Source organism: Cynocephalus volans, chromosome 8 (assembly GCF_027409185.1).
Source record: "Cynocephalus volans isolate mCynVol1 chromosome 8, mCynVol1.pri, whole genome shotgun sequence".
NCBI lineage: Eukaryota > Metazoa > Chordata > Mammalia > Dermoptera > Cynocephalidae > Cynocephalus > Cynocephalus volans.
This window is the reverse complement of record NC_084467.1, coordinates 8,401,547-8,427,544: the sequence shown is the minus strand read 5'-3', so window position 1 is coordinate 8,427,544 and position 25,998 is coordinate 8,401,547. Positions and strand designations below refer to the sequence as shown.

Here is a 25,998-nt window from a genome sequence, read left to right as displayed (position 1 = left end):
CCTGGGTTGTCCCAAGTTGAGTCAGAAAAGGCTGAGTTTGTATTCAAGCTCTGCCATAAAGTGACCTCTCTGAGCCTCAGTTTCCTCCTCCCTGTGCCAGAACATGAAGAAGAGGATAAGTCCACCTCAGAGAGTTGTCGTAAGGACATAGGAAGTGATGCATTCAAAGTGCCCAGAACACGGAGGGACTCGGGGAGCATCTGTCCGCTTTCCTCTCCGACAGCCAGCCTGCCTGGCCTCTGTGGGTGTGCCCTACCTGGGCACGCTTGGTCTCTGCCCCACGCCCATGTGCATGACAGGCTGCCAGCCTTGGCCGGTGAGCTGGGCACACCTCCGCCCTCCCCCTCCTGTGGGTGGTGGGGGGAAGGGCTGGACTGGTGGGGCTGCCCACGCTGGGGGCCGGGCAGGGGGCAGGGTCCCCTCAGGGCTCCTGTCTCCTCTGGGCTGAGGTTGGGGGAAAGTGGGCACTGGGCACAAAGGGCAGCTACCCTCTCTGAGGGCCCCAAGAGTTCTGGTGGGTGTCAACTCTGGAGGAAGGGACAAAGCCCCCATCGTCTCATTCCTCCAGCCCACTTCCTCAGCCCTCAATAAAGGTGTTTAATAAGCAAACAAAAAAGAGAAGGCCCATTTCTGGGAAGTCTCCAGCTCCCCTGAGATGCCAAATAGCAACTCCCTCTTCCACCTCCCCTGACTGGCTTTGGTTTTTACATTGGCTCAGGTGAGCGCTCTGAGCCTCAACTTCCTCATCTGTAGAATGGGGACGAGACTTCCTCCCTGGATGGTTGTGAGGCTTCGGTAAGACTGCATGGGGTGATAGCTAATTTAGCTTAACCAAATATTCTCCTGCCTTACTCAGCTCTGAAGTTTCTCTCCTGAGCACCTGGGGAAACTGAGGACCTGCCTCCCAGCTCCTGGGGAGAGTAGAGGTGAGGAACCCCACCCTGGTGCCCCAACTCCCGCCTCTGCTTGTCCTTAAGGTGGTGGCGCCAAGACACCGTCTCCCTCCCAAGGGCCCACAGGAATTTGGATAGCAAAGAAAAAACAAGTCCCAGCCTAATGTTTTTCATTTTTGTCCTGAACAATGCTGTTTCTGGGCTGATTGTTAAGCAAATATTGCAGGGGGCAGGCCCCAGAGCTGACGCAGGCAGGCTGGGGACATTGTCAGAGCTACAGCTCCAGGGGCAAGGCCTGGGACTCCACCAGCCACAGATTCTGTCCAGGACTCCAGCTCCCCTGGTTGGCCCTTCCCAAGTCTGGCCACCTCTGGGGGAGGGCTTCAGGGCCTGGATCGAGGGAGTCCTGACTTGGGAGAAGGCATTGGGTCTCCCCTTCCCCTCTCCATCTTCTCTGGGGCACCAGAGAGTTTGACCAATTGTCCCGGTTTGTGCTAGACTGCGGGGTTTCTCATGACATGGGACTTTCAGGGACAAACCCAGGATAGTCTAAAGCAAACCAGGATGATTTCTCACTCTACAAAGCTCAAAGAATGAGTGGGAAGATTCCTTAGATGATGATAATAATAATAACAGCAGCTACTACTACAACCATTAATTGAGTGATTAACATGAGCCAGGCACTGCACAAGGTGCTTCGCGTTTATCCTTTCATTTATCCCCACAACAGGCCTATGGAGAACCGTTAGTCCCATTTTACAGCTTGGAAAACTGAGGCTCAGAAACTGACCTGCATGAGGTAATGCAGCTAGGAAGTGGCAGAGCAGGGAGTCAAATCCACTCTGATTCCAAAGCTCCAGGTTTCAACTACCATCTGCCCCATCTGCAAAATTGACCTTGGCCAGCCACAGATGGTAAAACCAAGGTCAAGAGAGGTGGAGAGTGCCCAGCCCTAAGCCAGTGCTCCCTCAGTGCAGCTGGCTTTAGGGGGGCTCTGCCTATCAGCCTTGGGAGGCCTGGTTGCCTCTCGGCCCAGTTCCTGAAAACACACGCCAGCTGGTTTGGGGGAGTAAGATGCTTCACTCTTGTCTTCAGGGCCCCAGAAACTGACCCCAGGGTGGGACTCAGTGTAGCTCCTGGAATCTGGCCTTCCTTTGAGGGCCTGTTGCAAAGTCAGACAAACCCAGAGAGAGAGACATCCACAGCCCTGGCATGGCAGGGTCCCAGGACTCCAGCACCCCCAGGTCCCAGGACTGGAAGACAGGGGTCAGAGTTGATCTGGATCCCCTCCTCACTAGAGGCTGGGCCTGGAGCTGCCCATGTGGCCCCCTTCTCACCGTCTCTGTGCTTGGCTGGTGCCTTGGCCTCTGTGGCAGGGAGGGCGCTGGCGCTCTGGGGGTCTGTCTGAGGTTTCCTCCAGCGGCTGGTGGCAGCAGGTACAGCTCACTAATTAATTAGCGCTTAAGTACTTAGCATCCTACTGCATCGTGTCAAACGAGGATTTGAGTCTTAATTCCCTGTGTAGGTAATGGTGGGAATGTGCTGGGGAGAACGGTCAGGACTTAGAGGAAACGCTCCTCTTGCTTGGATGCAGGCTGAGAACACTAGCTGCTGCTGAGGCAGGGAGAAACCCTTGGGGGCAGAGCCGCTGACCCCCATACCCTCATCCTCCTCCCCATTTGCACCAGCAGCTCTGTCGTGGCACAGGGGAGCGACAGCACAGGCCCTGCAGCCAGACTGCCCGGGTTCAACTCCCAGGCCCACCACCGCTACCTGCATGTCCCGAGCAAGTCTCCTCATCTGCTCGAACCTTGATTTGCACATGTGGAGGTGCCAGTGACAGTACCTACCCACTGGATTGCTGCAGAGGCTAAACAATCTAACATGCAGAAATTCTGTAGAACGTGCTAGGCCCCGATTAGCAGGCGCTATCAGCATTCATGTATTCGCTCTCTTGGTCATGTTTTTATTTATTCAACAAACATTCATTAATTGTCTACTATGCACCTGCTGGGCACAGGGCTGGGTACTGGGACACGGAGCTAAGTCTTTTGACCTCTCTAAACCTTAGTCTGACTTCCTATTAAATGGGGATGATGACAGACTCTATCGAAAAGGAGTGGAGTGAGGCTTAAATGAGCTGCTGTCAGTCAAAGCCCTTAGCCTGGGGCCTGCCCCCGGCTGAGCCCCATTGGCTATTGGTGAGAGGAGGAGGAGCAGCGGTCCCAGCAGAACTGGGCTGGGGGGTGCAGGGCCAGCAGGATGGCCCCACCTCCAGCCCAACATCGCTCCCAAGACCCACCTGCAAAGGTGACTCCATCCCTTGGCTCTGAGCAGGGCCACTGAGACTGCTTGGGAGGGCCCCCCATTCCCCGAGGGGACATTGGACAAGGGTCTCAATGGGTCCTTAGAAAGGGTAGGGCTGGGGGAGCCACAGGGCAGGCGAAGCCAATCCAACCCTTCTTTTCCTAGTGCTTTTGGCTTGTTGATTCTCCCTCAGCATCAACAGGAAATGCTGGGCTCCCCCAGCGAGTGGCTTCCACTGTTGCTGTCACAGAAGTGGCATCTGGGGTCTGTTGTATAGTGCTTCCTGCGATGGTGGAGCTCTCCTGACATGAGGGACATCTCAGCTGCAGAGTGCCAGCTGACCACTCAAGGGTGCCAGGTAAGTAAAAGGTGTCACCTGGGAGGGAGGGGAGTGAGGGGAAGGAAGTCAGAGTAGGGGAGTGAAGGCAGTGGCATGGGGTAGAGGAAGGTGCTAGAAACTGAGCCTGAGGTTTTCAGACTGGCCACATGTCTCTGCTCTGTGACCTGAAGAAAGCCACACCACCTCTCTGAGCTTTGATTTTCTCCCGTGAAATGAGGAGAGCAATCCCGCAGGAGACAGCATAGCATCTACAGGTGAGTGCTCTGTACATTGAGAACATGTCATAAAACTTCAGCGATTTGTTATTTAGGAGCCAAAACTGGCTAATGGTCCTACAGAAACCTTTACCCACTATATTATAAACTCCTTAATAGGCAAAGACTCAAATTCAACTCTGTACCCCCTTGGTCCTAGCATCAAGTTTTTCCTGTAATAAAAATATGTGCCATTTATGCAGGGCCCACTGTATGCCAGGCACTGTGCTAAGCACTGGGTACTCGTTGTGTCTCTCATCAGCTCTTCACGATGGACCTGCAAGGTGAGCTCTCTCACCCCCTCTCACAGATGAGGAATCCGGGGCTCAGCCTAGGTCACTTGCATAAGTTCTAGCTGGTAACTTGTCGTGCCAAGATTCAAACACAGGTCAGCTGCACTTGACACTCAGTAAATATTTGTGGAGCAAATAAATAAGCAAAAGAATGCAGGATTGCAGAAATATCATTGGTTAGGGGAGAGTAACTAAGACCGTCCTTTTAAGTGAAGCTATAAGGCTGCAGCAGTGAGGAAAGAGTTCCTCATGGTTTTTGGCAGTCGTGAGCTCTTTCCTATTATTGCAGAGTTCCAGAAGTTTAAGAGGAAAAAAAAAAAATCCCAGGCCAGAAGGAAGAGTGCAGTTCTGCGGACAATTCAAGCATTCAGCTGGTAGCAATGCCAAGCACTTGGGTAGGAGCTGGGGATACCACCCTGGATGGGCCAGACATGTCCTGCTCTCACAGGGCTTGTGGTGATTGTCAAGGGAGTTGAACTTGAAGCAGGAGGGTCACCTGGAAGGTGACACATCTCAGGCAGCAGGTTGGGGACTTGGGGCCAACTCGATCTCAGCCCCTTTCTGTCTATTCTCCTCTGTGTAATGAACAGTGTGTTATCTAACCACGTTGCCTTGCTTACATACTCAGACCCAGAGCCTGAGGGAAATTAGATGGAGAGAAAACAAAAGCAGGAGGTTGGAAGAACGCAACTCACAATGAAACCCACAATCTGCTCCTTGACCAAAATGATGGCTCACGTCCGCTGAGCATTCACCACGGGCCTGCCACTGTGCTAAGACCTTCGCAAGCTTTGTCTCAGTCCTCTCAACCACTGCATTTTACAGTTGAAACATGAGGCTTACAGAGGTCACCTCGCCCAAGGTCAAACTGCAAGTAAGTGGCAGAGCTGGGATTCGGACCCCAGGGTGTGGAGACCAAATGGTCAACTCTGCTCTGCTGCCCTGGCAGATCTATTCCTTGGGTTGAAAGAACTCCCTGCAGTCTGGTAGCACATGGAATAGTGGCATGGGAAAAATGGGGGGAGGGCAGGGAAAAGTTCCCAGGGTAGTAGCTGGTGTTCTATCTGCAAGGTTGCCCCAGCCTCAAGGCAACTGGAAGGAAGGTAAGCAGGGAAACAGAAGAGCACTTGTGAAAGCCACCAGGTGGGCTCTGAGTTAACAAGCATCTTGGAAAATCTCTCTGAAGGTTCCTGGCAATGTCCCTGTGGGAGCCAGCTCATGTATTTTAAGAAGAAAAAAAAAAAACCATTAAAGAAGTTAGGCCTATGGAGAGGCCGTAAATGTAAAATATTGGTGATTCGACAGTGTAGCCCCAGCAGCCTCAAGCACAGTTCATCTTGACGAGCCAGAACCTGGTCCAAGAAATTAATCATTTGGTTTTTCCCAGATGGCTCCCCCTGAATCTTCTCAGGATGTCTGCTCCGAACTTTTGACTTGACCACTTAGCTTGGGACCCACTAAGACTGTGGCCATACCTAGCCAGGGAAGGGAAAAGTGTTGGCAGAATTATGGAGGGAGTTGGCCCGTGGTTGGTAGCCGAAACCACTTCTGGAATGGTGCCCAAGAGAACCAACTTTCCAGACAACCCCCTAGTCTTCCCTTCCTTGGTTGCTAGTAACCATAGCCGTCATGCTAAAGGCACTTCATTTAACGACATTCTGCAGGAAGGAAGTCTTGTGACGCGGCACCTTCTAGGCACTCAGTGGGTGCCTGTTGATGGTGGGAATAAATGAGCGGTTTAGACCATAGACATGGCACCTTTCTGTCCCTTTGTCTGGTGGATATCTCATTCTCCTCCCTTTGCCCAGCAAAGGAGGTGCCACCACCAGCCAGTTTTTATTCTGCTCCTTCCTTCACTTGGTGAGCCATAGCAAGAATTAAGAGCAAGGGGGTTTAAAGCGTTGGGGACCCCTGCCAGCTGAGATCAGATCTAAACATGTTGGGGACCCCCACCTGCTCAGATCAGATTAAAGTCAGTTGCAGCCCAGGCCTGGACCTGGCCCAGACACAGGATCTGAGGCTAGAGGGAGGATTTCCAAGGTCCCACCCTAGCCCCCAGCCCCCACATCCAGGGTGACTTCTAACAAACCACCTAACCCCTCCCCACTCCCTCTTCCCAGCTGGGAGACAGGGGAGGGTGACATTGAGCGTAGGCTCTGGGGCGTCCTAAGGGTTAACTAATTAATGGTCGGAAAGTGCTTTGAAAAAATAAAGTGCTGGATAATGGGAAGGGCAATTATGTTGGGAGAAACTCCTAATTTGGCTGGAATTGATGTTAATGATAAAGTATCTGAAACATGTAGCAAGCAAGCGTGATTGTATTTTATATGACAGAGAGAGACACTCACACGCAGGGGACATGGAGAGTGGTTAATTTGGTTAAATAAAGTGAAAGATAAAAGGGACACGGACACCGTGGGACTCACTGTTTATCTGGACTCGGTGTAACACTTTGGAATTGGATCAGGCCCTTTGACTCTTACTTATTTGTTTCTGGTGGAAATAAATGGGCAAGTGATGATTTTATGGCTCAAAAAGAGACCGTGGAAAGCAGACTCTGATCAGGAGGCCCAGGGCTTCTGAGCAGGTGCAGGCTGTGTTCCCAGCAAGGAGCCACGGTCTCTGTGAGGGTCACAGTGGGTGAGGACATCCCCACTGGAGCCGGGGGGAACCTAGAGGGCAGCCAGCATAGCTCTTTCACCTTCTAGAGGGAGAAACTGAGACCCAGGAGAGGGTGAGAGTATGAATCGACACAGGAGCCAACATATACTGAGCACTTCTGTGTGCTGGGCCCTGTGATGGGATGTTCTGACCCCAGTTAATCCATAAAGCAAACCTATGTGGTGGGTACCATTTCCACCCCCATTTTACAGAGGGAGAAGCAGAAGTTCAGAGAGGTAAAGCAACATGCCTAAGCCTAAGGTCACACAGCCAGGAAGCGACAGTGCAGGGCGCTGGGCTCAGGCAGCTCGACCCTGGGAGTAAAAACTCTATGATAATGACTTTGAGACTAATCAAGTGCCCTTGATATTCATGGCTCTGCTCTTCTTGATGAGGCTCTCCTGAAGTAGAGAGCCAGAGCAAGGAGGTGGGCAGACTCCTGTCCCTGTCCGGTGAGGACTGAGTGGGGCTGCCCAAGGTGACAAGGCCTCCTGGCTTGGGACCAGGGCAATGTCAGGGCTCTCAGGAGCGACTGAGCCACAGTTTGGGACTCGAGAGGACAGCATGAGGTTGCCCCAAGGAAGAACAGGAGGCATGGTTTTCTGGAAGGTCTGTGAGGTCCCTGCAGGTCCAGATTAGTATTCAGTATTTATAATATTTCCATAATGGTAAAACAAAAGAAAACAAGCAGAGAGAATGCATTTTTAATCACCAATCATTTCTCTTTGTTTGTTGTGAATGAACAGTGAGGTGAAATAGTATTTCATAATCATCCTATTCGAATTTTCCTCCCCACAAAGCACCAAGAAATCTCTAAATAAAATAAATAAACAAGCCAAGACCTTAAAATAAATTCCAGAGGGCAGAATGCTACGTGTGGGTTATCACAGCTGCGAGAAGGCAGGGGCTGGAGGTGGGGAAGAGAAGACAAAGGGCCAGGGCCTTGTCAGTTACCTGGAATCAGAGAGTCCAGGTCTGCAGACCCACGGGCAGGTAAGAAAAGCAGACCAAGGGTTTGAAGATCCACAGAGCAGGGTGGAGCTGGGGTAGATGCCCCACGCTTTGTTTCCTTTTCCATATTCTTCCAGAATCTTCTGGTCCTCATCCTCTCCCTGAAAACCAAGGGAACGCCTGTTCTCAGCCCCTCGCAGCTTCACAACCTCCTACTCAAAAGATACCTGTCCAGGGGATCGTCTCTGTATAGTGTCTGCCTGCCCTCCAAGCTAGCCCAGCCCTCTCAAGCACTAGAGGAAGAAACCATAGCAAAGAGGAAATGGAAGTGACATATCCAAGACCCCCCAGCAAGCTAGTGATGAGGCTGGGCCTGGAACTCAGGGGGCTTGACTCCCTATCAGGTCAGCCTTCGTCCACCTGCACTTATATCTAGGTGTCTTTGAGAAGCCTCCTGTGCCACTGATTTCTTCTCTCGCTGTTTCTGATATTTTGTTTTGTGCGTCTCAGCATCCCCAGACCCTGAGGTTCTAGCAAGTTGCCTGGCACACAGGGGCACTCACCAAATGTTTGTGGTTGGATATACGGATGGGTGAGTGGATGGAGAGATGGCAGGTAAAATGGGTGGATGAATGCTTGGATGGATAGATGGAAGGATGGATGGATGGATGGATGGACGGACAGATGGGTGGATGGATGGATAAATAAGAGGCTAAAGCTGATTTGATCCCCCTCACTGGCTGGTGGAAAAGGCCACATTTAGCCTCATATTTATCCATCCATTCATCCATCCACCCATCCATCCTTCCATCTATCCATCTAAGCATTCATCCACCCACCCATCCATATATCCAGCCATAAACATCTGGTGAATGCCCCCGTGTGCCAGGCACCTTGCTAGAACCCGAAAGCCACTTGCTAGATAGCTAATGCCAATCACAGTGTAGTCTAGTTAACATCTGGCATCCTAGTGCCCTGAAATTGTCTTCAACAGCGCCTTGAAGGACCCTGAATAAAAACACCTTTTAGCAAAGCAGACCCCTTCCATGTAGAAATTTGAGGCAAAGCTCTAGGGCCAGGCAAATCCTCATTTTCCAGTAAGTCATGTGGTGGTAAAGAGCACTGGCTGGAGTCAGAGGATCCAGCTCTGCTCCTACTCTGCTACCAACTTGCTGCGTGGTCACTGGTGAGTGAGCAACTTCCTTTCTGTGGGACTCAATTTCCCACTCTTAACTCTTCTCTGCTAAATGTTCTAGATTCTTGGGCCTGGCTCCTTCTATGTGAACAACTCGGCCAGAGCTTGGGAGCTCTTGTTTTGGAGTCTGGGCAGCCGCTCTTCCCCACCATTGACCCCTTCCCTGTTGAGGAATACAGCTCAGTCCCCTCCAATGCAGCCTTTTCCCAGCGGGGCAGTGGGTTAGGGGTAGCACAAAGCATCCGGAAGCCAGGCTGGATGTTCTGGCCGCAGCCAAGGCCCACACTCCCTCTGAATCCTATTGAAAAAATAATAAAAAGGTAATTACTTTGTCATTACTGAACACCGGTTTGTCTTTTTTTTTTTTTTTCCTTTAAAGCCCTGACCATAAATAACGAGCCCATTACCCTGCCGAGTGGACATACATCCATACAGGACGTGCCTCCTCGTACATGCTGGTTTTCCACCCCCATCACCTCCAGGCCCCGCATGTGCCATGCATGCCCACACACACACATCAGAGACGCTATTCGTTCACTTGACATTTTCTAAGCATTCTGCTAGATGCTGGAAATAATAATAACAACAGTAATGATGTGTGCATCCAGGCTAAGTGCGCTGCATGAAGTATATCAATTAATTTTTCTGACACTGTTGTGAGGCAGACACTGATTTTATTGCCATTTTACAGATGGGGACACTGAGGCTGAGAGGAGCTAGAAACTTGCCCACAGTCCTACAGCTAGAAAGTAGCAGAGCTAGGATTTGAACTCACATGTCTTAATTCAGAAATCCGTGCTCCAAGGCACCGATTAGAGATTTAAAAATCACACACAGACACAGTCTAATGGGGGGGTCCAGGGAGAAGATAATTATCATAAGAGGGGTCTTCAAAAAGTTCATGGAAAGATTTGTATTGTCTCTTAATTCCATTTTCCACGAACTTTTGGAAGTACCCTTGTATGCGCTGTGACAGAAAACAAGGGGGCGGTGGGAACACAAGCAGAGGCCTCTAATGCATTTTGGGGTAAGGGGACATCAGGGAGGGCTCCCCAGAGGAGGCGATACCTGCTTTGGTCTCACTGGGTGAGTGGGAGGAGGAAAGGCCTTCAGGGCAGAAGGAAGAGCCAGGATGAAGCTGGGGGTGAGAGCGAGCAGGGTAGCCGGGGGCTCTAAGCAGCTCCTTGTGGCTGGAGCAGAGGGTGCGAGGACAGCGTGGGGAGAGGTGAGGCTGGAGAGGCGGGCAGGGCCGTGGTTCACATCCGGGCCAGCCTGGCACAGCGAGGCAACCCTCCCCCACCTGCCTTCAGCTACCTGGCACTCCCGCCCGTGTGACACGAGGGCACCTCATCAGCAAAACAGCCCTTTCCTGCCTCCCCGGCCAGCCCCGCCCTCCGTGAGACACCGTGCCATGGGTGGCAGCCGGCACCGCACAGGTGCCCATCGGGAGGAAGCAGGGCCACTTCCGGAGTCCCCGGGGCAGGTTCCCTTTGCCGGTGGCCTGACTACGCCAACCTCAGGCGTGTGGGACAGAAGCAACACGCCATGACTAGTCCATGTTACTTCTGCTCTCAGAAGTCTGTGCTGATTTCAGATCTGGAGGTGGGGGGAGGAAGGAGGCAGGGGTCGGGGCTGGGATATGAGCCCACGTGGATGTGGCAGAAACCGCAGGCTACAGGAGCGTGGCTTTGCCCTAAGGATGAATAGAGAGTGGCCCCTTCGACTTTGCCATCCCTTGGTTTACCTTGTTCAGCAGGGCCCTGGTGCCAGGCCTGCCCCGCCCTGGCAGGTGTGGGAGGGGTTAAGGTGTGGGCCCGTGGATCTTTGGGTAGGAGGTGATGTCAGTAGTCCGCCCAGCCTCTCACTTGGCTGTTCTGTGTGTTCGAGTGTCTGCTGACAGCATGGGCGGTCTTCCGTGTGCAAACGGTGCACAGCCATACTCGTACCAACATGGACCAAAACCCTTCTTTGAAGGGACACGTAGTCCCACACATCCACACGCGCATGCGCACACACACACACATACACACTCGCATGCAGAGAAAATCAGACACACACCTCACCCTTTGGCACGAGGAACCCTGCAATCCATACTCATCCTCAAATCTCCCAGGCAGTCTGCTGAGGTGGGCTCAGAAAGATGTACCTGGTGGGTATCGTTTAAGTTCATTCTTTAAATTTGAAAGTCCAATTCACACTCAGATACCTGGCTTTCAGAATGTGGGTGTCTTTTATTTTTTGCATTTATTTATATTTGTATATCTCTATGTTTGCCACAAACATGTATTCCTTTTTTTGTTTTTTCCAGAAATTTAAAGCTATTTTTTTTCTTAAAAAAAGGTAGATTATTCAGAGGATGTTAAAGCTGGAATGGGCTGTAGAGATTAGAAAGCCTGGGACTAGGAAATAGTTCTGAACAGGAAAATATTAGTCACCTGCAATTCTTCTTGTTACCAAGCAGGGGTAAACATAAATACCAAAAAAAGTAAATTAATTAGAATAAACTAGAAAAGGAGAAGTTTGAGCCAGAGAGCAAAACAACCTGTCCCTTGCTTGGAGCTGAGTTGAGGGCTAAGACACGGAAAATGAAAGCACGTAGAAAGTGTGGATCCTGAGTTGGAAAATAGGTAGTATTTATGACATAGAAATCTCTACAGCTTTTCTGTGAGAGAGGTTTCTAGAAGGTGTGAGCGGAGGAGTGGGAGAAGGGGGGAACTCAACTCTGAAGGACTGAGACAGACCCTACTCCTTCACCCCCTTCAGCTTCACAAATGCTCAAGAAGCCTGGGCTCGGATGGCTGTTCTGGAGGCTTCCAAGAACCTGTAAAAGTGCCACGCTGTCGGCGCTAGCTCCCGGGAATGTGTCCTTCTCTCTAACCCTGCCCGAGGTTGTGGGTCTGAACAAGGCCGCTCGAACCTTGAAACAGTCCCTGCTTGTGGCCAGCATGGTTCTAATAAGGATTCATTACTAGAATCACAGACTCTCTCACCCATTAAATTAGCAGGGGTTAAAAAAAAAAAAGAGAGAGACAGAGAGAGAGAACACCAAAGGTTGGAGAGCATGCGGGGAGGTGGGCTACTCACATGCTGCCTGCTGATGGAAGGCCAGATGAACACAGCCTTCCCGGGAGGAGGCAATCTGGCAATGGGTGCAAAAAGCTTTAAAATGCACGCACACTCTTTGACTCAACAAATCCACTTTAAGGAATGTGCACGATTATTTATGGACAAGGATATTCATTAGAGTTATTTACAATAATGAGAAGAATCGGAAACAAGTTCGATGTCCAAAATTTCCAATAATGAAGGACTGCTTAAGTAAATAATGATCAAACTCTGCAACACAACTATTAAAAATCATGTTGTAGAAGAATAGTTAAATGCATGAGAAAATGTTCATGCTACATAGACACGGCAAGCTAAGAAAACAAAACAAAACAAAACCACAATCCAGTATGTTCAGTGTGATCGTGATTTTATGCAACACAACAAAGCAAAAAACAAAAAGCAAACAAACAGAAAACCTAGACTGGAAAGAAATACACTAAAACATCAACAGTGATTATTCATGGGTGATGGGATTATGGATGGTTTAAATGTTCCTCTTTTTGTTTATCTGTATTTTCTGAATTTTCTACAATAAGCATGTATTATGTATGTACTCAGAAACAAATAATGACGTACTTTGCAAAAAGAAAGAGAATTTTGGGGTGGAAGGACTTGTAAAGTTCATCAACCTGGATGGGATTTGGGAACCAAGCCCAGAGATGGGATTTGGGAAAAAGCCCCTCTCCCATTCTTCCTCCCCAGGACTCCCAAGAGAGACATTCGTAAATAAAACGAATGAACTCAGCTTTTTTTATTTTTAATTACAACTTGCCCAGTAACCACCATAATCACTTATCTCAGGCACTTGTTTGTTATTTCATCACTAAGCATCTCTTGAGCACCTACTGTTATGCTAGCACCATGCTAGGCATAGTGAACCTGAAAAACACAGACCCCACCTAAAAAGAACCTCAAAATGAAGAGCAGCACAGATAAAAAGGAAACAAGCACATCATCTGTCATTTTAAAATTTAAAAATAGTGTTTCTTTGTGAACATTGATGGAGTGCTTACTGTGTACAAGATCCAATGCTTTGTATGTATTGTGATTTCTTTGGTTCCTTTTTCTTTTACTAAATTGAAATAGGGTTTACAGTAAGAGGAAAGATTTGTTCTGCTTCTCCCTTCCCCTCTCCATATGCAACTCACATTCAAGTTTCATCTCTTTATGAACATAGAGTAGAGGTGAAAGTGCTCATTGCACTGGGGTAGGTCGGGGAGTGAGACTTTTGTTTTCTCCCTACCCAAGCAGCTGGTCCCAGGGGAGTCAGACTGCCTGACACAGTCTTGGGAAAGTTATTCTCCGTGCCTCAGTTTCCTCATCTGTATAATGGGTATGTTCATAATCATAACTACCTAATACCATTGTTATGAAGGTCTAATGAGATAATACAAGGGCTTACCATGGTGCCTGACACATAATAACCACTCAATAAATATAAGCTATTGATGTATGATCAAGTTTTGCTTTCCATCACTGCAGAGGACCAGAAGCCCAAAAAGTGTGACCATATGCTGAGCTGTGATTACTTTCGAGCCTTTCTCAATTGCACAAACTGAGACAGATTTAAAGTTATTTGTTCCACAATCAATTATTGAGAACCTCCTGGGTGCCAGGCATGGTGCTTGGCTCCAGAGCTTCTGAGATAAAGGCACAGATTCTGTCCTCAGAGTGAGGAAGATGTAAATGAGTGTGTGGGGGTGAGTGGCGTCTTCCCTGGAGACTTAGAAGTGGGAGAGGCCCTTGATCCCATACAGACTGCCTAGAGGCAGGGGGCTGGAGAGAAGACCTTGATGGGATCCTTAGCCGACCCACTTCGCATCCTGCCTGTGCAGCCTCCTCTGCTAGCACCATGCTAGGCACAGTGAAACTGAAAAACCCAGACCCCACCCAAGGAGAACCTCAAGACAAGGAGCAGCCCAGGAAAAAAAGAAACAAGCTTTGTGTGTACTGTGATTTCTTTGGTTCCTTTTGTCTTTTACTAAGTCGAAATAAGGTCTACAGTTTAAAAAACGGTTCCCCAGAGCTATTCCCCCACCACAGAATTCCGGCCAAATGCCAGGGAGCAAAAACTTTAGCAAGGCCACCACATCAACCTGGCAACTCCTAGGAACTCCTGGGTTGTACTAACTCCTCTTCCTTCCCCAAAACTTTGCCCTAGGACCTTTCTAGTCATTTTCTTATAGCATAGGCACTTCGAAGGCAGGGACCACTTTGGCTTATCTTGATTCAGTGCCTGACTTACAGGAGAGACTGAGGGTCTGCTGTGCACCAGACACTGTTCGAGGTGCTGAGGATACAAGAGGACATCGAACAAGGTCCCTGTCTCCATGGCGCGCCCATTCTAGCAAGGGCAGCTGGAGAGGAAATATGGAAAGAAATGAATAAGCAAGATCATTGTAGACACTCAGGCTAAAGTGATAGAGCAGGACTGGGAGCTACTTTTGTGAGAAAGCCCCCGAGAGGTGAGATGTAAACAGAGACCCGATCGATGCCCTTCGAGGTGAAGAAGCGGCCTGCAGAAAGAGCTTTCCAGGCAGGGGGACAGCAAGTGCAAAGGCTCTGAGGTGGGGACAAGCGTGGTGTTTTCCAGGACAGCAGAATCTGGTGTGTCAGGAGCAATGTAACCGAGGGGGAAGGCGGAGGGAGGTGAGGGCCTGAGGTCTGGAAGGACCTTGCTGACCATGCAAAGGGTTTGGATTTTATTTTAGAGAAAGCTCAGGAAATGCTAAATTGAAGAAAACAGGGAGAACGACAGCATCTGATTTCAGTCCCTGCATGGGAAGTGGGGGTGGGGAGAGAAAACTGAGCAACCGAGGAACAAGGCCTGGCCATGCATAACTGAGACCAGAGGCTATTTTTGGGGTGCGGTGCTCTCTCTTAGCCCCTTGCTTTGTTTCACCACTTTCTTTGAGTTGGGCGCAGTAGTTAGGAAACAAGAGGAGCTCTTCCTTTTCACCTCGTCCCAGCCTTGCCACTGTTTCCAGGCTCCCCCACCCCAGATGAGGTTCTTCTAGAGGCAGTGGAAAGACTCCTTGGGGGAAGGAAGAATTGTGAAGTATCTGAAAATAAATGGATGGAAGAAAAAATGTTTTAATAAAAGTTTGGTGGATGAGATGTGGCTGTTGGAGATGTTGGGAAGGGAGATGGGAAAGGGTGTGTGTGTGTGCACGCTTGTAGTGGGAAAGCAGGGAGGAGAGAGACCACCAGACCCCTAGACAGCCCCTCCGGGGCAGGGTCTTGTCTAGGTCATCTCTGTCTCCCTGCCCGTAGGGGTCTGCTCTTCATTGGGCTCAGAAAATGCCTGCCAGATGAATGAATGAGTGAAGGACTATTGCTGCAGGAAAAAGGGAGAAAGGACAGAGGAGAAGGACTGGAAAGAGGCTAGGAAAAAACGAGAAGCAGAGGGAGCACTGGATGTCCCATGGAGCAATGACAATTACTGGCATTTATCGATCAATATCTTGGCCCAAGCCTTTTTCCTGCATTAACTCATTTCAGCCTCACGAAAACCCCAGGCAATTGGTACTATTATTATCCCCATTTTACAGTTGAGGCAACTGAGGCCCAGAGGGGTCAAATGCCTTACTCAAGGTCACCCAAATGGTGAGTAGCTGGGGTCTGACCTCAGAGTCCAGGCTTTTAACCACTCAGTCTCCAGGAGTGGACTGAACCCTGAGCCAAAATTTAGAAGAAATACTTCACCACTTCTCAGGTTACCCCTCACTGTGCCTCAGTTTTCCTCCTGTAGAAGGGCACGATTAGGGTTGAGATCTCTGGGGCTGTGAGTTCTGCTGAGTCACCAGGTACAAAGGTCATATAGATGGCAGGTGAGCACCCAGTCCCTGGAACTGAGTATTCTTCTGATGGTGGAGCTGGCAATGGAAAGTAATGGGTCAGTGGTCCACGGGGGCTGTTAATTATTGATGTGTTGCTGCTTCCTATTGATTAGTGTGATAAGGAGGGGAGAAACTCAAGGAACCTGAGAGGTGGGTCTAACCCCCCAATCTGGCCTTCCTGTGCAGACAAAGCCCAAACTATCCCCAGACCCACTCTAGATAAGAAGCTGTTTTCTTGGCCAGCCAGTCTAAAACAAGCAGAGATCACCCAGGTCAAAGGAGCATAGGATGGTTGAGCCTCCTCCCGCAAATCTGGAGGCCTTAGGGCCAGGGGCCATGCATAGAGTCCCCAGTTTCTGTCCACTTGCCTCTGGACCCAGTAACTTCCAGCTTAAGGCAGTGCACCGAATGCATCCTAGCCAATGTCTGTCTCAGACAATTACCATACAGAGCTTCAGGTTGCTTCGGGCTGTTTCAGGTCACTTCCACTCTGGAGAGGCTTTGCTGAAACCTTGCAGATTGGGCCCAAACTCTACCAGCCTGCAACAGTGTTTACCAGCCTGTAGCATCTCCTCTTAGTATAATGAATTCTGTTGAGCACATCTCAAAGCCGTGGGTCATACTTTGAATTTTTATTCGTCTATCCAACTAAGTCGTTTATCTATTTAGTTTCCTATTGTGGTCAATTTCCCACTTATTTGATCATCTGGGTGTTTTCCCACTTTCTTGCAGGTCTCCGTTATTTCCATGCTGTCCTTGTGCTCAGTGCTGGGCTGGGGGTGGCCTGGCTGAGAGAGGCAGGACCAGAGCTACAGAGCCCCAGGACTGACGCTCAGCCTGGTGTGGCCACCTTCAACCAAATAGGAGGTGGGAAGCGGGGGTGGAAGAAAGGGGGAGTGTTCTTCAATGGAGTATGAAAGGCCCCCCTCAAAGATGCTGTCCCCTACCACCGGGCGGCAGGGGCCTCGCTCTCCCAAGACACTCTTTATCCTATTGCCTTGTTTTATTTTCTTCGAGAATCCTTTCACCGTCTGAAATAATATTATTCATTTGTTTTAATGTTCCTTCTGTGACCTCCCTCCATGTATGAGATTCATTCTGCACGGCCGATCTTCCTCACTGAAGGATTTATTCTTTTGCACAACACTGAATGAAAAACTCCCTTGTAAAGTGCAAAGAAGGTAGCAAACAGTGAGAATATTACGTTCTTTTGGGTCCGACAATTCTGACATTACAACTTGCCAAAAAGAGCCGGTTCTGCAGTGGAAAAGTGGGAGCCAAACTCAGGGTCTCTGGGGGGGGGGGGGGGGTTCAGAACAGGTGAAAAGTAACCCAGCCCTTCTCTCTTCTCCCCCAGCCTCAACTCAGTTGGGGGATGCGGAAACGTTCAGGAGCCGCAAAAGGGAGACGCGCGCTCAGATGCTCCTCAGCGGTTCGCGACTCGCCTCGCCCCGCACGCCCGAGCTCAGCCGGGGCGGTGGGTGGGAAGAATCCGAGAGGGGAAGGTCTGGGGGTGTGAGGGTGGAGCGGAGCCCAGCCCCGAGATCCGGCCCGGGTTTTGCATGCCACCCACTCGCCCGCTCGGCCGCGGAGAATTCCATAATCACAGCGGGCGAGAGCGGAGACTGGGAGCGAAAAATCCGGGATCTGGCAACTTTGGGCAGCGCATGCGCGCCCGCGGCGCTCCATCCCAAACACACACACATTTTTCCCCCGGACTTGGAAAGTCACCCAAAGCCGCCCCAAGTGCAGGTAAGAGACTCGGCGCTCCCTCCGCCGCGGCCCCCCCACGCCCCCAGCTCCGCGGGCCTCCCGGGGCGCCTCCCCGCCTCGCCTCCTGTCCCAGTGCAGCCCCCCACCCCCGGGGCTGCCGCTTGCAGCAGGGAGCGGGCAAGCGAGCGATCAAGAGAGCCAGCCAGCCAGCCAGCCTGGGAGCGGCGGCTGCCACCCAACTCCGGCCGTGCGGGAGGCAGGGGGCACCGACGGCTGGCACACGGGCCCGGGGCGGCGCGTCACCCGCCCTGGCCAGGGGAATGACCGGCGCGCGGCTCCGGGGGAGGGGAGGGCTGCAGCTCCTGGGGGTCACTTACTCCAACAGCGGGGGCGGCGGGGTAGGGGAGAAGAGGGGGAGGTGCCAGGCGCGAGAGCAGGACTTTGCAAATAGGGTGGTGGCGCCCCCCGCGCTGTGGGCTCCCGGGGGGGCAGGTGCTCGCCAATACTGGGTAGTCACTCCTTCCCCCTACGCTCACCCCACCCCCACCCCCAGCCGCAGGGGGGTCGTGCGCTTTTCAGGGCAGAGAAGGAGGCAGGGTGAGGGGCGCCTGGGGTGACTTTGCAAGACTTTGCCCAGGGGAAGGGGTGGGTGGGGAACCCCTCCAGCCAGCTCTTGTGCCCAGAGACAGGGGTGTAGGTGCTGCCGGCAGAGGTAGGCAGTGTTCGCTTAGGTGCGGGGTGCCATGGGGTGCTCCCGGGTAGGAAAACGAAGGCAGGAGATTTCTTGGCTAGGGGGAGCGGCGCCCCCTGTTTTCGTCTGCGCCTGGGAAGTTTATCTCAAGTGCGCTGCTCCAGGCGCGGCAAGTGGCGCTCCTCACCCCCTACCCCACCCCCAGCCTCCCCGGGCCCAGGGCTGGCAGCACTGGGCACCGCCAGCTGGGGCACCGGCTCAGAGCCGCTGGGCTGTGGGCCGGCGCCCGCCTGGGTCCGGGGAAAAGTTCGGGGGAGTTGCCGTGGCGGTTGTGTGCGCTGGGAGAGAAGTTGCGCCCCGGGACGTGGGACACTGGGCTGGCGGGCCGGCGGGCGGGTGGAGCGGTCCGCTCCCGGGGGGGCTCTGCAGCGTGGGAGAGGGTCGGGCGGAGTCTGTGGCCCCAGGGTGGGCTGAGGGTGACCTCAGGGCTAGCGATGGGGAGGAGGAGCTCTGAATCCAGGGGCGCAAGGCTGAAATAGGCACCTGGTGGAGGACAGAGAGAAGACTAGCTTGTGGGGGTGCAGGGGACACCAAAGGGGAGATGGCCGGGCCACCGGTCACTTGGGGTTTGGCTTCATGGCAAAGGAGCGCGTGGTGGCTGGCGGAGGAGTGTCGGGGAGCGGGGCTCCAGGGGGCGCGCGGGAATGGGGGATCAGGCCACACCGACAGTCCGGGAGCTCCCGGGGCAGGGGCCGGGTCGTGCGCCTGGGGTGAGCCGGCCGGGCGGAGCGGCGGCCGGTTTATTTTTACGCGGTGGCATTTGCAGAATGTGCAGCTGATGGCCGTCGGCCGCCAGGAAGTTTTGCTTTCTGTTCTTTCTCTCTCTTTCCGAAGCCAGCGCGCTCGGGAGCTGGCGGGCCGGGGAGCCGGGCCTGGCAGGGGAGGGGGCGGCCGCTGGGGTGGCGAGGTGTGGGCAGGGGCGCGCTGGGGTCGCGGGCGGTGGCTGGCCCGGCGCGGGCTGGCGGGCCGGCGGAGCATTGGGGCGAATGTCTGTCCCCAGCGTTGGAAGCTCCTCGGCGAGGGGAACAGGTGTATGCGCCGTCAATCACGACGGGAGGGACACTTTGGGGGCGTAGATTAAGATAATAATAATAGATTTTTCTCTAGGGGGTGGGCGCAGATTCTTCTACCAACTCATCCCTGACCCGGGTCCGGAGTTGGGGGGCAGTGGAGTGCGGAGGGAGGCAGAGGCCGCTTCTCCCTCCACACAAGTTCCTCCTGGCTCAGCCTCAGCTTGGGAAGCGGGCCCTGGGTGCGGCGAGGACCTCCTTGCAGTCCCTCTGGGTGCGGGTGCGTGAGCGTGAGCGTGAGCGTCCGTGTATGATTTGTCTACCAGAGAAGCGGCAACAACACCCCTCCTCCGAGCCTGGAGCTCCCCCAAACCCGGCTGGATCACTGGGCGACTGGGCTGGGGGGGTGCGTCGCTGCCCAAGCGGAGTCTGGGGGCGCGGCCCTCAGCGTGTGTAGTTGTTCCGCGGCACCCCGTGCACTCAGAGGTGAGGGCCAACAAGGGGGACAAGGCCGGGGTAGTCGCCGGGCAAAGTTGGTAAATTCAGGGCATAAGCTGGCACAGGCGCGCGGCGAGAGCGCGAGAGGGGACTGGAAAACAGATCGCCGGGTGATATTGGTGTCCCCCCCTCCACGGCGCGCGCGCGTACACACACACACACACAAGCCCGTGCGCGCACACACACACACACACGCACACACACACACACACACGCACGCACACACGCACGTCGCCGTCCTAAAGGGAGCTGTCCCGGTTGAGCAGGAGCAGCTGCGCGGGGCATGGGGAGGGGGGTAGTTGGTCCCCGGGGGCTGCGCTCCACGTGCCCGGAGGGGGCGCTGGGCCGTTCGGCGCCCGAGTGCAAAGCTCCGGGTTTGCGCCCTGGTGGCTGCGAGGCGGTGCGTCCCGGGCGGGCGTCGCGACCCGCGCCTTCTGCGGTGACCGGCGCTGCCTCCCCCGACCCTCAGCCACTTTCCCGCTTCCCAAACTTAGGCTTTTATGACGTGCCCCTCCCTGGAGCTCTCTAGGGAAGCGTGGAGAACTTCTCCCTTCCCGGCGGCCGGGCGGCCACCGTCACTGTCCCCGGGACCCGGCGAGTTAGAGAGATTGCGCCCCCCCCGTCTTGTTAGCCACCTTAGAGGCGGTTAACGAGAGTTTATGGGGAATATTGTTGAACTTCAGTAATCAGGTTTCCAGCGATCTTATGCCTCCTGTTTAATTTATTAGACTAGTTATTTATTCTGTTGATGATAATCTGTTGCTGGTTTCTATGGAGATGTTAAACTGATCTCTTTCAGAAATCAAACTCCATATGCACTAAAACGTTTAAAGGGGCAGTGCCTCCCTCTTTTTTTTTTTCTTTGCCTTTTTTGTTTGTTTGTTTTTTAGACTTTGCACCTTGCCGAGACTTGGTGTCTTGCTCGGAGTCTCGGCGCATTTTATTTCCTTCTTACGAAGGAAAGGAGCCCGGGAGTCTCACGCTTTGTGGCAAGTACAGCTTATTATGGCTAGAAGAAAGCGAAGGCTTTGATCCCTAAGTTGCATCATCATTTAAAACAGATCATTTCACCACCACCCCCTTCCCCCCCATCATGGAAGAGCAAAATTCTTTCAAGATCAAAGAGTCCAATCTGAAAAAAAGAAAGAAAAAAAACAACTATTGTTTTAAAAAAAATAGGAAAGTCAGTTAAATATGAACCTCCCCTTTATATCTGCTCCCCTTGTGTTTAAAGAATTTTGTGAATAAGAAAAACAAAACTTGTAGCTCAGCTAATTTTTCCATACTTATTAATACTTTATCTTGCCCCCCCCCTTTCATTTAGAAAGAAGTTCAAAGTTAGATTTCTCTGCCTGTGGGGGTGAGGTATATTTGCTTCTCTTTTAGATCCTGACCATCTGTTTTTGGAAAATTAGCCTCTGGGAAGAGGGGAAAAGGAGTTTTTACTCAAACTTAATGGATAGAGTGCTATGAATTTTTTTTTTTTAAATAGTCACTCAAATATTTTAAAGTCTTATTTTCCTTTTTTTTTTTTTTTTTTAGGAGAAAATGAGTAACCTCTGTCTGGTGTTTGAGAGTCCATCAACTTTTTCTCTTTTTTCCCTTTTCTCCTCTGCCCAGGTTTCCCCCCCCCCCAGACTTGTGACTTTGGTGGGGGGGGGGGTTGCAGAGAATTAAGAAAGTAAGGCAGAAAAAAATCTTGGTTTGTGACACCCTGAAAAATTGCGAACCTACCCTGACTCAGATATTTATCACGCTGACAGATATGATACAAAACGATTGCATTTCCTAATGATCCTTCGGGACTAAGTTGTAGGTAAAACCATTTAATGCATTTTTAATATTAAAGTAAAGCAGGGGTTCCATTTTCTTGGAGGTAGGGGGAGTGGATGTCCCTCTATGGAGCTGGTGCTTTCTGAGTATACTGCTTTGCTTTTTCAGCTAGAGGGGCTGCCCCCCCCTTTCCCATTTCCATTTACTTTGGGGAGGGGTGAGCCACACATAGGTCATTTGGCTTTCATGAATAAATTTATATCTGGCCAGAAGGTCCAACACTAAATAAGAACACACTTAAAAAAAAAAAAAATCACCTCAGACTCCACCCTTGCTATAAGAAATAAAACAGAGGCAATACTTGACTTTTTTTTTTCCCCTTCTGCTGTCTTGGTTCTCTTTTATATTATTTTATTTTGAAGGGGAGTGGAGTGGTTGTTGCTTCTCAGCTCAAAGGAGAGAGGAACCATTCCTATTATTTCTCTCTTTGCTATATTTTAAAAATGTGTTTGATTTGGGTTGCAAACAGAACAGAGGTTTCTGAGTAGAAAAGAGCACTGTGGCTTTAAACTCAGGAGTTTGCATATTCTCCTTGTATCTTTCCCCTTTGCTAATTATTGTGTTGTTTTCAGAGCAAATATGTCATATCCATGGCGACCGGGCAGGTTTATTGTCTTTCTGAAGCAATAGCTCACATAAGTAATTAATGACTTTCTTTTTTTTCCTCTGGCTTAGGTTAAACAGATCATTCAAGGAAAGTCATATCTCTCTCTTCTCTCTCATTCTCTCTCCCTCTCTCCCTCTCTCTCTCTCTCTCTCTCTCTTTTTTTTTTAGCTCAGTGACATAAGAACATGAGTAGAACAAGAAAATACTTTAACCAAGAAGTCAACAGCTTATTTTCCCCCATTTCTTTTCAAAGCTGAAGTGTCATCTTTCAAACATATGAGGTTGTCATTCTCTCAGCCCTGAGCAGTGCCCTCCATGCCTGGGCTGGAAATCTGTCTGAAGGTTGTGCAGGGGGGAGGCAAGGGAGCTGTTTGCAAGGGGGGAGGAACCTGAAGGAATTCGCTTTTGAGATTGGGGGAAGCACTCCAAAATGAGTATTTCTCCTGTATTTAGCAGAGTTTAATTAAATTGTTTATGGGAAAGAATTAATGAGTTGGTAGTAATGTGTTCCACACCTCCCTTCTCTTCTCCCAGTCTGGATAATTGGAAAAGACAAAGTTTTCTTTTTGATTCACTTTCAGCTTCAGCTTTCTCTGGCCTTTCTCTCAAGTGCTTTTTTTCCTGGAAAAGTAGCTTTTGGAATCCCCTTTGGTTAATATTTCCAGAATTATACTGGGGTTTTTGATTTTTGTGTGTTTTTCCCCCTTAGACCTACAACTTGAAGCTGGTTTCTGCTTCTCAGGAATCCACAGCTATGATGATTGACTCTGATTTGGGTTTTTTAACTTTTTGTTGCTGTTGTTGTTGTGGGTGTAAGGCCTTTTAGGGTATGAAATTATATAGGTAGCATATCTCCCTTCTAGATCGAATGACAGTATCGAGGAAGGTAGAAGCAATTTTTTTCCTTTTTTTATAAAATCATCTTTCATGTTCTGCCCTTTTCAAATGGACCTTTGCTAATAAGAAGCCTTATGATGTCACCCTTAACTTTAGAAATGTGCTGGATGTCCTAGTAATATTCTTTAGCAGCTCTTTGTCCCCCCCCCCATAGACATACCTTAAACACATTTATACTGTCCTCCCCCTTTTTAAAATTTCACATGTAGCCAATGTTTTATGTGCATCCTTAAAAAGGGGAAAAGAGAGGAAAAAAGCATTTAAGTACTCAGACACAATTAAAAATACTATTTCCCCCCTCCATCTGAACTAAGTGAAAAAAGCCTGTGAGTCAACAGAATGAACCTTAGGCTTTTGGCATTGAAAATAAAAATACAAAGAAGAGAGATTTATTTGGTATCTGGTTTCTGAAGAGGAGAAGAGAAGCCTAAGGAAGTCTGATGCTGAGACTTCAGCGGAGTTGTAATTGAGCCCGTAACCTCTTGATGTCTATATCAGAAAAACAGACATGAGCACAGGGGACCGAAGAGAGGCAAACAAGCCTTGTAGAGGAGGGAGCTCAGGGGGAGATTCACAGAGAGAGAGAGAGAGATTTAATTTATAGACATTTTTAAAACCGTAATTTCATTAGGATCTGTTCTTTCCTTTCTCTGAAGGGCAGCCCAGCAGACCGATAAGGCCGGTCCCTCTGCCCGGGATGCGCGGTGTGGTTCGGTGGGTGCCAGCGTGAGCATCCTTGCCAGCAATGAGGGTTTCTTTCCTCTCTGCTCACTTTCTGCTGGCTTTCTTATTTTGAAATTAAAAAGTCCTAAATAGCCAAAGTCAGCTGTGGTTCTGGCCACCCTGTGATCTCCCCTCTGGGTGCCACACTGTTCCTCGAGCAGGTCTGTCTCCTGCCTGGGTGGTGGCATCTGTGTGTCTTCCCTGTGTCACCCGGCTGCCTGTGGTTGCAGCGGCAGGAGGCCACAGGGGAAGGGGGTCACCCTCATCTCTGTCCCCCTCAAGTTCACCAAGTTAAGGTGCTGTGGTTCTGAGGCCACAGCTTGGAGAAAAAAAGCTAAAGCCTGTCGTAAATTCTGCAAAAATTAATCAACCGTTTAAGAGCTGCACGTTAACGAGGTTTTGCAGGCAAGCTGGGCCCCACTCCTGTTCCCCATGTTCAAAGTCCGGCAGAGTGAGGGGTGGCCTGGACTGTGAGATGGGAAAGGGGAGGGTTTTTTGTTTGCTTGCTTTTTTTTTTTTTTTTAATCTGAATAATTGAGGACAGCTAGGGAGAAGGAAGAAGAGAGATGGATTTACTGAATATAAATCCTCAAGTGCTCTTGTTCCATATTGCTGGAATTTTTTTTTTTTTTCCTTTTGGTCTGGATTCGTCCTGTGTGTCTTTGGTGGAAAAGACACGTAGAGGAAGAGAGCAAAGGAGGGGGGCTGGAGAGAGAGAGAGAGAGAGAGAGAGAGAGAAGGATAGAGAAGAGAGACAGGGACGCACAGGTCCTTCGGAACTCATTATCATTCTTAATAAGTCTTAAGGAATAAAGAGGAGCATTGAGTGTAAATGCTGGGTAATCCTAACACTTCTCAAGGTGAGAGGAGTCTTGAGGACACACAGGAAAGAGACAGCAGAGGAGGGGGTGGGAGGTAGGGGCACCAGAGGCCCTGGGGAGGGCAGGCCTAGGGTTTGCGAGGCTCTGGAGGAGGCCTGGAGGCTGGGGTGGGGGGACCCCAAGAAGTCCCAAGTGGGATGGGCTGTCAGAGTTGATGTGGGGGATCTCCAAGACAGGGTGACTTGCTAGGGGCAAGGAGCAGGGCTGATGGGAACAACCCCACCTTGGGTGGGGGGTGTGGACAGTGCCACAGGGCCTTTTCTTCCTCCTGGGCACTGTGTCCCCAGCCACTTTGGCCCCTGCCTCCCGGCCTCGGGTTCCTGGAGAAGGCCTGGGTGGGGGTGGAGGGGGCTTGTCACGTCCCAGGCCCCCCATCCCCCAACTGCCCCTTTGGGCTCCCCCGCAGTGGCCGCTCTGGAAAGCAGGAGGGACAGATCGGCGGCCAGAGCTCCGCTCTGGACACTAGGTGGCTTAGAGGATCTGCGAGGTTCTCCACTGCCTGAGCGAGTGCCGCTGGCTTCCCCTCTCCTCCCCGCTGGTGGCTGGTGGGCTCCGCTGTGCGTTTCCTCTGCCGGCTCGGCAGGCAGCCCAGGCAGACGGGCAGGAGGGCACCGGCCCAGGGCATGGCACAGATTCCGGGCCGGCCCTCCCAGTGACCAGCTTCCAGGCGAAGTGAGGGTGAGGCCGGGGGCAGTCCCCGAGGGGAGGCAGCCAGTCAGGGACACCTGTAGCAGGGATGACCGGAGCCCAGCCTATGTCCCCTGCCCGCCACCATCCTCCGCCACCTGGGCACAAGGCACTGCCGAGCCCGCGGGGGGGTCTCTGGGCTATTCTTCCCTGCTTCTGAGTTCATGCTCTCCCTTTGAGAATCCTCTTAAAAAAAAAAAAACTCATAAGAATAAATATTGCTCATACTTTGAGGGGCTTTACAGATCTTATAAGCCCAGCCTAAAGACCCTCTAGGGCCCCTCACTCTCGTGGGCTTCTTTCCAGTTCTCCAGGAAGGGGGGCGAGGGAAGGAGGCAAAATCGGTCCTGGCTGCCACTCCCACCTGCCTGCCTCAGAACTGGGAGAGGAGAGTGTTGTCAAGCGGTCACACAGGGGACCCCATAGATGGATCAGGACCAACACTCAGTTACTCTCTGAAGAACCACACCCACTCAGGTAGATGCCCCATGCCGGGCCAAAGGCGGCTTCCCCTTCTCCGGCTGACATTCCATGGGATTCCTGGGATGTTAGAGGAG

At 51.3% G+C, this 25,998-nt stretch overlaps 3 protein-coding genes across 3 annotated transcripts in view; 2 read left to right on the top strand and 1 right to left on the bottom strand.

Annotated features, from left to right (window-relative positions):
• The first annotated feature begins 4,065 nt into the window (after positions 1-4,065).
• LOC134384058 (transcription factor HES-7-like) lies at positions 4,066-17,878 on the top strand. Its single transcript, XM_063105697.1, has 2 exons — positions 4,066-4,078; positions 17,199-17,878. The coding sequence occupies exons 1-2, from the start codon at positions 4,066-4,068 to the stop codon at positions 17,876-17,878; spliced, it is 693 nt and encodes a 230-aa protein (XP_062961767.1).
• The window catches only part of CASZ1 (castor zinc finger 1), a 150,100-nt gene continuing 141,621 nt past the window's right edge, over positions 17,520-25,998 (top strand). Inside the window, exon 1 of the mRNA XM_063104829.1 lies at positions 17,520-17,593. The gene's annotated coding sequence lies outside the window, so the exon portion shown is untranslated. The remainder of the gene's footprint in view (positions 17,594-25,998) is intronic.
• LOC134384056 (uncharacterized) lies at positions 18,392-19,283 on the bottom strand. The gene is made up of 2 exons (XM_063105696.1): positions 18,789-19,283; positions 18,392-18,697 (listed from the first exon to the last, which is right to left on the bottom strand). The coding sequence occupies exons 1-2, from the start codon at positions 19,281-19,283 to the stop codon at positions 18,392-18,394; spliced, it is 801 nt and encodes a 266-aa protein (XP_062961766.1).